Source organism: Herpailurus yagouaroundi, unplaced genomic scaffold, assembly GCF_014898765.1.
Source record: "Herpailurus yagouaroundi ecotype Mexico unplaced genomic scaffold, PumYag 141, whole genome shotgun sequence".
Classification (NCBI taxonomy): domain Eukaryota; kingdom Metazoa; phylum Chordata; class Mammalia; order Carnivora; family Felidae; genus Herpailurus; species Herpailurus yagouaroundi.
This window is the reverse complement of record NW_024412396.1, coordinates 47,048,905-47,058,493: the sequence shown is the minus strand read 5'-3', so window position 1 is coordinate 47,058,493 and position 9,589 is coordinate 47,048,905. Positions and strand designations below refer to the sequence as shown.

At 46.6% G+C, this 9,589-nt stretch overlaps 1 protein-coding gene across 1 annotated transcript in view; it reads right to left on the bottom strand.

Annotated features, from left to right (window-relative positions):
• Positions 1 to 308: 308 nt before the first annotated feature.
• The window catches only part of RGS6 (regulator of G protein signaling 6), a 603,304-nt gene continuing 594,023 nt past the window's right edge, over positions 309 to 9,589 (bottom strand). The window contains exon 18 of the mRNA XM_040477590.1: positions 309 to 544. Coding sequence (XP_040333524.1) covers positions 512 to 544 — 33 coding nt within the window. The 3' untranslated portion in view covers positions 309 to 511. The remainder of the gene's footprint in view (positions 545 to 9,589) is intronic.

Genomic DNA, 9,589 nt, shown 5'->3' with positions numbered 1-9,589 from the left:
CACCTCTGCTTCATGCCTGACCAGGAAGGGGCCTTGTGGGTGTGTGTGTGCGTGCGTGTGTGTATTGCCAGCTACTGGGCGTGTCCAGGGAGTTCATAATATGCCTCCCCAGCAGAGCTAGAGGAAGAGCCACTGATCCAATTTGTAATTTGTCATTTGGTTTGATCCCAACGGTTTCCCTTTATTCCTGACTTGATAGATTCATCTGCAGGCTCAGTGGGTTCATGTTGGCAAAGTCTTGCACTCACGCATTTGATACTCAATAGATTGGCTCCCAGTCATGTGCGCGTGCATGTGTACACGGAGCATCCTTAACCCCTAAGCGAGGGACCTTTTTTCCAGAAGGGGAACCCAGGATTGGTCGCTTTGTGAGGGTGACAAGCAGAGAACCAGTGCAGGGGGGTGGAATTGATTTAAAAAATTCTGGGTGTAGGCAGACTGCAACGAACAGGACTTTACCCTCCGTCTTTGGTTGGAGAAGTGGATAGGAGTTATATGCCTTTTCTGAACTTCAATCAAACCCTCTTCCCATACAGTTCTCAGCCTGAAAGAAAACATAGGAAACATCTAGGTCAGTGGATCACATCTGACTGTGTATTGGAGTTGCCTAAGATTACATTTGCCCCCCGTTTGATCAAGATGCAATTAACCTATCACATTGTATTTGTTTAAGGTATACAACATAATGATTTGATGGATGTATTTATTGCGAAATGATCACCATTTTAGTCACTGTCTTAGCAACTTTCAAATAGACCGTACAGGATCGTTAACTATAGTCTTCATGCTGTGCGTTAGATCCCCAGAATTTACTTTTCCTATAACTGGAAGTTTGTACCTTTTGCCCATCTTTATCCATTTCTCCCATATCCCACCCCTGCTTCTGGCAACCACCAACCTGTTCTCAGTTTCTGTGAGTTTGGCTTTTTTTAGATTCCACATATAAGTGAGATCATACAGTATTTGTCCTTTCTGTCTATTTTGTCTTCAACATCCATCCATGTTGTCTCAAATGGGAGTATTTAAACATTTTTTTAAAAATGTTTATTTACTTTTGAGGGAGGCAGAGACAGAATGCGAGTGAATTAGGGGCAGATAGAGAGGGAGACACAGATCCGAAGCAGGATCCAGGCTCCGAGCTGTCAGCACAGAGCCCGACGCGGGGCTCGAACCCGCAAGCCGTGAGATCATGACCTGAGCTGTAGTCGGACGCTCAACCGACTGAGCCACCCAGGCGCCCTTTTTTTTCTCTTTTACGGCTGAATAATATTTTACATGTACTTTCTTTTCTTTCTTCTTCTTTTTTTTAATCAGAAAAGACAGTTTATTTCGCACTGGTGCTGGCCCAGCAGAGTCACCTCCAAAAGCTGAGCCTATATGTATTTTCTTTATTATGTTATTATTATGATTTATTATATATATTTTCTTTCTTTTCACATTTTCTTTATCCGTTCATCTGTTAATGAACATGTAGGTTGTTTCCATGTCTTAGCTATTGTTAATGCTGCAATGAACAAGAAGGTGCAAATGTCTCTTCAAGACAATGATTTTGTTTCCTTCGGATCTATATACCCTGAAGTGGAATTCCTGGATCATGTAGGAGTTGTATTTTCCATTTTTTAAAAATCTTCTTTTAAGTTTATTTATTTATTTTGAGGGAGGGAGAGAGCTCAAGGGCGCACACGAGTTGGGGAGGGCAGAGAGAGGTGGAGAAAGAGAGAATACCAAGCAGGCTCCCTGCAGTCAGCACAGAGCCCAACTGGGGGCTCAGGCTTACAACTCAAAAGATCATGATCTGAGCTGAAATCAAGAGTTGGACCCTTAACTGGCTGAGCCACCCAGATGCCTCTCTCTTTTCAACTTTTTAAGATACACCAGTACTGTTTTCCAAAGTGGCTGCACCAGTTTGCTTTCCCACCAACAGTGCACGAGGGTTCCCTTTTTCCACATCTTCACCAACATTTGTTATTTTTTATCTTCTGGATGTTAGCCATTCTGATGGGAGTCAGCTGATATCTCAGGGTGGTTCTGATCTGCATTTCCCTGATTAGTGATGTGGAACCCCTCTTCATGTACTTGTTGGCCATTTGTACATCTTCTTTGAAAAAAAAAATGTCTGTTCAGTTGCTCTGTCCATTTTTTAATTGGATTGTTTGGTTTTTGTGTTGTTATTGCGTTGTAGGAGTTCTTTATATATTTTGGATACTAACCTCTTCTCAGATTTGTGATTTGCGACTATCTTCTCCCATTCAGAAGGTTATGTTTTTCATTTTGTTGATGGTTTCCTCTGCTGTGCAGATAGGATTACTTACTAAAAATGGAGATCCCTGCATAGTCCTTCTCAAACCTTCTGATTTGGAACCTGTGGAGGTGAGGCTTGGCATTCGTTTTTTTTAACATTTGCCCCAGATGGCCTGGGCTACCATGAGCTGCCTAAGGCCACACAGCTAATGGTGGCAGCTCCAGAACTAGAACCCCAGTCTTCTGACTCCATCCGGGGCATTTCTCTTACAGCTTGAATGTCCCTAGGGCTTAAAGCTTTGGGAAACAAGGCTCACATTGGATGCGGGAGAGTGTGTTGAGTGGCTCTCTTATCCAGCAGACCACTAATCCACATAATTTAATTAGTTCCTTACAAGGTGGGGCTCGAGGACTTGAATTCCCAGAGCAGGCAGAGACAGTTGAAACAGACCACTGAGTGCTCTGGGATGACCTGGCACCTGCTGACCCTGTCTTTGCCACTAGATAGGATTTCAAAGTTCTCTGTGTCTACCTCCGCCCACACTCTCTGGGGACCAGCTCTTCTCTTGGTGACTTAGAAAAACAGGCTTGGATTTCCCTCTGGCCTATAGTGATCTCACCTCCCTCTCTTCTTCCCTTCCTCCTTCCTTTCCTCTTCCTCTTTGTCCTTCTTCTTCCCTCCCTCCTCTCCCCCTCCCCGCTCTCCGTTATTAGAATACGATTCACATACCATACAACTCACTCATTTAAAGCATACAAGTCAATGGTTTTTAGTATATTCGTAGAGTAGTGCAACATCACCACAATCAATTTGAGAACATTTTCATCACCCCTGAAAGAAATTCCATCACATTCCACTCTAAGCAATGGCTTTTCTGCCCCCTCTTCTGCCCCACTCTACCTAGCCCCGAGCAATCACTAATCCACTTCCTGTGTCTATAGATTGGCCTTTTCTGGACATTGCAAATAAATGGAATCATACAATATATGGTCCTTTGTGACTAGCTTCTTTCACTTAGTGTGTTTTCGAGGCCCATCTGCGTTGTACCATGTATCAGTACTTCATTCCTCTTTATGGCCATTCCACTGTATGGATATATCATATTTTGCTTATGCATTTATCAATTGACAGAATCTGGATTATTTCCCTTTTTGGTTATTGTGAATAATGCCATAAATATTAGTGTCCAAATTTTTGTATGGTCATATGTTTTCATTTTTCCTGGGTGTATACCTAGGGGGGGGATTGCAGGGTCACATGGCAATTCTATGTTTAACCTTTTGAAGAAACGCCAAACTGTTTCCCAAAGTGGCTGCACCATTTTACATCCCATCAGCAGTGTATGAGAGCTCTAATTTACCCACATCCTCATGAACACTTATTATCTGTCTCTTTGTGGATAGCCTACCTAGTGGGTGTGAGGTGGTATCTCATTATGTTTTTGACTTGCATTTCCCTGATGGCTAATGATGTTGAGTATCTTTTCACGTGCCTGCTGACCATTTTTTTTTTCTTTGAAGAAATGTCTATACAAATCCTTTGCCCATCTTTTAATTGTGTTGTCTTTTTATTATTGAGTTTTAAGAGATATATAATGTAGATATAAGTACCTGTCAGTTGTATAATTCTCAAATATTTTCTCCCAGTCTAAGGATTATTTTTTTCACTTTCTTAATGGTATTCCTTGAAGCACAGAAGTTTTTATTTATTTATTTATTTATTTATTTAATTAAATGTTTATTATTTTCAAAGAGAGAGATAGAGTGAGCAGGGGAGGGGCAGAGAGAGAGATACACACAGAATCCGAAACAGGCTTCAGACTCTGAGGTGTCAGCACAGAACCCGATGTGGGGCTCAAACTCATGAACTGTGAGATCACGACCTGAGCCGAAGTCAGATGCTTAACCAACTGAGTCAGCCACGTGCCCCTGAAGCACAGAAGTTTTTAATTTTGATGAAGTCAAATTTACCTAGTTGTTTTTGTTGGTATTTTTGGTGTTATGTATAAGAAACTATTGCCTAATCCAAGGTCATGAAAATTTATCTCTATATTTTCTTCTAAGAATTTTATAGTATTAGTATCTTTTATCCATTTCGAATTAATTTTTGTATGGTGTGAGGTAGGGTCCAACTTCATTTTTTCAACTTTATTTAGTTGTTCCAGCACCATTTGTTGGAAAGACGATTCTCTTCCCCACTGAGTCCTTTTGGCACTCTTGTTAAAAATACATTGGCCATAAATGTATGGATTTACTTTTAGACTCTTAATTCCATTCCATTGACCTATATATCTATCCTTACACCCGTACCACACTGCATCGATTACCGTAGCTTTATAGTAAGTTTTAAAAGTGGGTCCATCCACTTTCTATGTCTACCTTCCAGCACACACAGTAAAGGCTAGGATGTGGCCTGAGTGCAAGGGCCGAGTAGAGGGGTTGAGGGAGAGGTAGGTCTGTGGGACTCAGAGGCCTAGTCTTTTAACCCTTGTCCTGACATAGCCCTGTGTAACCTTATGTGAGTTACTTCATATTTCCGTATGTTACTTCTCTGTTTCCTATTCTTAGAATGAAGATTCTGGGCTAGTTGACTATTAAATGAATTTTTAATTCTAATAGTCTGGAGGCATGGGAGACTCAGTTTCTATAGGCAAATTCTATCACAGGACCCCTGACTTTATGGCAAAGCATTTGTCAGTCTTTCACTCACTTGGAACTTAGGTATGAGACAGGAAATATACAAGATGATGCCGGATTATCTTGCCATATTGGCCTGCGTTTCATGGCTGCACCATTCTACCCATTCCACCCTACCCTGGATCTCCATGTCCGTGGGGTCTGGTCCAGCTTCCAGGTAGCTTTTATCACTTCATTATTCTGTGTTAATCTCTTTGGGAAAGACTGGGAAAGCCCCAGAGTTATTGGGAGTGGTCTACACAGCACTACTTGCTAACTGAATAAAGATTCAGTCTGATATGCATGATTGCTTCCCTTTGCTTGCAAGTCAGTAGTTTCTGGTAGATGAATAATCATGCATTTTCTTCAGTGTATGGGTTGTCATCACGTATTTTCTCAAACAGCAGCTCATGGATTTTGGAGGCTTAAAAAAATGACTTCTTACTGAAGAAGCCATGGCCAATGAGCCCGTGGGGCGGGTGGTAGTGGGGACCTGAATTCTGGGCCCTGCTCCTGTGTGTCCTCTCCATCTCCCCACTCTGGGCCTGTTTCCTTTTTTAATTTTTTTTTTTTTTTACATTTATTTATTTTTGAGAGACCGAGAGAGACAGAGCACAAGGTGGGGAGAGGCAGAGAGAGAGAGAGAGAGAGAGAGGGAGGCACAGAATCCAAAGTAGGCTCCAGGCTCTGAGCTGTCAGCACAGAGCCCGACGCGGGGCTCGAACCCAGGAACCCTGAGATCATGACCTGAGCCGAAGTCGCCCAACTGACTGAGCCACCCAGGCGCTCGGCCTGTTTCTTTATGTTTAAAAACAAAACACGGAGGAATGTTCTACTGATATATGCAACGATGTGTGTTGTGCTAAGTGAGAGAAGCTAGATCCAAAAGGCCACACACTGTATAATTTCCATTATGTGGCTCTCTGAAAAAGGCGACGAAAACCCATCAATAGTGGCCAGGAGCAAGTGGATGGGGAGAACCGATCAACAATAAAGAGCCACAAGGGCACTTTTGGGGGTGAATTACTCTCTATCTTGATTTTTGGTGGTGGTGACATCACTGTGTAAGTTGCTCAAAATGGAAAACACTGTATCTAAAAGAGTGAATTTTACTGCATGTAAAATTATACTTCAACACACACAAAAATGTGAAATACGCTCACACACTAGTTAGCACACATGTGCACGTGCGCACGCACACACACACACTCACACTCACTTTCACTATTTAACTAGAAAATCTCCAAGATCCCTGCAAGTGCCAGGATTCACTGGTTCTCCCCTGGGGGGACAGTCACGGGCAGGGCGACAGGAGGAGATACCCAGAGCCTCATCGCATTTTGAAATTTCCCTTCCCTGATTCTTCCTACCCTTCCCCAACTCAGAATAATCTTTCTGTGATGTAGTGTGCAAAGGAGGAAAAACAGGCTTCATTCGTGTGGTTCGCCATTTTAGGAGCAAGGCCGCTCCCTCCACAGCCATGCATGTGCCCGCTGAACCTCCTCGGAAGACAGGCCTTGCCCACAGCCGCTCATCCCAGCTCTGACGTCTGAATCGTTGGCCTGGAATGGAATATTTCTGAATAAGAGCCCAGAATCCAAATCCCAGGGAAACAGCCACAGAGGCCTGCCAGAAGTTTGGGAATCTAGATAGAGAACATGGAATCCTACTTCCATTTTCCATCCAGCATCTGAAGGAGGAGCCCTCTAGCCTTCTGCTCTGCAATTTACTAAGGCCTAACACAAGACTGTTGAGACCATCCAGGTGACACAGAGTCAGGGAACCGGGCCCTCGCTGGGAAGAAGACAGCAAGGGGCTTGACACAGGCAGAGGCTGCTACCTGCACCCACAAAGAAACCGCAGCCAGCCTCCCTGCTGGCAGGAAGAGCCAACGATCAGGGGCCAGGCCACTGCGAAAGCTGCCGGGTGGGGATCTACAAAGGCCCTCCACCTTCACCGCCTTCCAGTGCCGAGACCAGCCCCATTTCGTGAGCACTTACTATGTGCCAGGCAGAGGCCAAGCCCTCTGTATTCATTCACAACAACTGTAAGATTTTAAAATTCTAATCTTTGTTTTACAAACAAGGAAACTAAGTGAAGAGGTGGGACTCAGCCTGTGCAATCAGGGGCCGTTTCTTTCTTTTGTCTGCTGCTGAGATAGGCTAGACCTAGCTAGGCTAGCTCCAAGGCTCTGAGGGGCCTGAGCCCATGCTTTAAGGCAGCAAAAGCAAACGGAGAGTGCTGTTCTAGATGGAGCTCATGTAGAGCTCCCCCCGCTCCACCCTCCCGAGCCCATTTAGAACAAGCCAGACCCAGGGCACCTGGACGGCTCAGTCAGTTAAGCATCCAGCTTCGATTCAGGTCATGATCTCACAGCTCATGGGTTTGAGCCCTGCGTCGGTCTCTGTGTTGACAGCTCAGAGCCTGAAGCCTGTTTTGGATTCTGTGTCTCTTTCTCTCTGCCCCTCCCCTGCTTGCACTCTGTCTGTCTGTCTGTCTCTCTCTCTCAAAATAAACATTAAGAAGAAGAAGAACAAGCCCGACCCTGTAGCTTCTCCTTGGCCAGGGAGTCCTTCCCCCCGGTATACAGAGTCAGGGACAGATCCTGTGATCCCATTGTGCGTGCCAAAGGGCTGGGTATAGGGAAGGGGCCCAGCTGCGTGCACTGGAGGGTCCGGCTGCGTGCACTGGAGGTCCCAGGAACGGAAGCCAGGAGTTCATGTGGGCACTTCTTTTTTTTTTTTTTTAATGTTTATTTTTGAGAGAGACAGAGACAGAATGCGAGTGGGCTGGGATAGAGAGAGAGGGAGGCACAGGATCCGAAGCAGGCTCCAGGCTCCGAGCTGTCAGCACAGAGCCCGACGTGGGGCTCGAACTCACGAGCTGCGAGATCATGACCTGAGCCGAAGTCGGACGCTCAACCGACTGAGCCACCCAGGCGCCCCTCATGTGGGCACTTCTGCTCAGGGAGGCAGATGGAGGGAAAGCGTGCCACCAGGCCAGCAGGGGGCATGCCCCTCAGAGGGCCTCCTGCTTGTTTGTCCAAGCCACAGAGCCTGGAGGCTGCCACATCCCAGAAAAGGTCCTAAGACATGCATTGGAAGCTGGGACTCGTGAGCAATTGGAAGCTGGCACCAAGGAAGGGGTAGCCTCATGCCCTCTGTGCCAGAAGTTCCTGGGGAAGACTCCCAGGTGGGCACAGCTCTTAGTGTTATAAATGGCAGCCCCAATCCCCACCTGTCCCCTGGACCTGAGCACATCTCTGCTCCTGGTGGTCAGCAGGATACACGGGCAGTGACAGCTTGTTAGAGGACGATTCTGGAAATAAGCCAGGTGGCTCTGCTGGGTAGGAGAAGTTCCGGGTTCCCTCGAGGTGGTGGCCTTGATCAAGGAGGACAGAGAAGGAAGGCTCTTCAGTGGCGGCCGAACCCGACAGCAGGGTACGCCACAGACTTGACAATTCAGGCACCGTGGCAGGTGTGGACTTGGTCTTGACCGTGTGGGGGAGGAAGTCCTGCTCTGGGAGGTGGGCCCGGGGTTGGGAGACAAACTGGTTTCCATGCAGGTGTGACTAAAGGCACAATCCTCTAAGATCATTGCTCCTTCCGGGAGCAAAGGTTCTGCCACTGAAGGGAGCTTCGAGCACCGCGGCTCCTTTTTACCTCGTTCTTGCCTTCCTCTTGTCAACCTGACTTCCGGGCTCTCAGAGCCCCACTGCTTCTGCGTTAGTGGGAGATGCGATTGTCTGTCGCTCAGGAAACCAAGGTTCTCTATGAGGAGCACCATCTGTATGCAGCAGACTTCAACCTTGGGACTTTACTTAAGGGCATCATAGCGGCGTCTGGCCACTGTTGATGTTTTTTCAGGCCACTGGGTTTTGTGGCTGAGCACAAACAAGGGGGCACAGAGGCCACGCAGCCAAGGAGAACTTGGCAGGGTCGGGGCTTTAGCCTTCCAGTGACACCATTGTCCCAACCTACCAGGATGAGTCCCACACCCCAGAGATCTGGCTTTCCCGAGCTTTTCTGCTTGGCAGTGAGGGGGAACCAGACCGTGTGTGTGTGTGTGTGTGTGTGTGTGTGTGTGATATTAATGGGGCTGGGTGTGGGTGGGGAAAGAGGTGAGGTGGTACCTTTTTTTATTTCTAGCAGTAAAGCCTGCCCAATAACCCCCCAGACCAAGGAGCCACACAGAATTAGCTGGATTATAGTGGGTTCAAGTCATTTATTTTTAGACTGTACCAGCATGTTTGGGTCTGGGGTCCAATCCCCAAATTCCAGAAAAATAAACTAATGAGAACCACATGCACTATGAGAAGGCCATTCCGACGTGTCTGTGATCATGCTGTGATTGGGCATAGAATATAGACCAGGAGTCCTCCCTGAACAGCTGACGGTAGCTGGCTCTGAGCCCTCCTTGGGACTGGGGAGAGGGCCAAGACCGGATCATTTGGACCCTGTCCCTTTAAGGCCCCGAGCCCCTTATTGCTACATTTGCTACGTTGCTACTTGATGGCCTCCGGGCCTTGCCCAGGGGAGGCCTTATCACTGGGTGGTACTAATGAGTAGGCTGCTGGCATTTGCCCTTCCCATTGTTACAACAGCACAGAACTCTTTTCAGAGGGTCCCAGGGTGAGTTATCAGGGATTCAGCTGACCACTATTCAACTACGC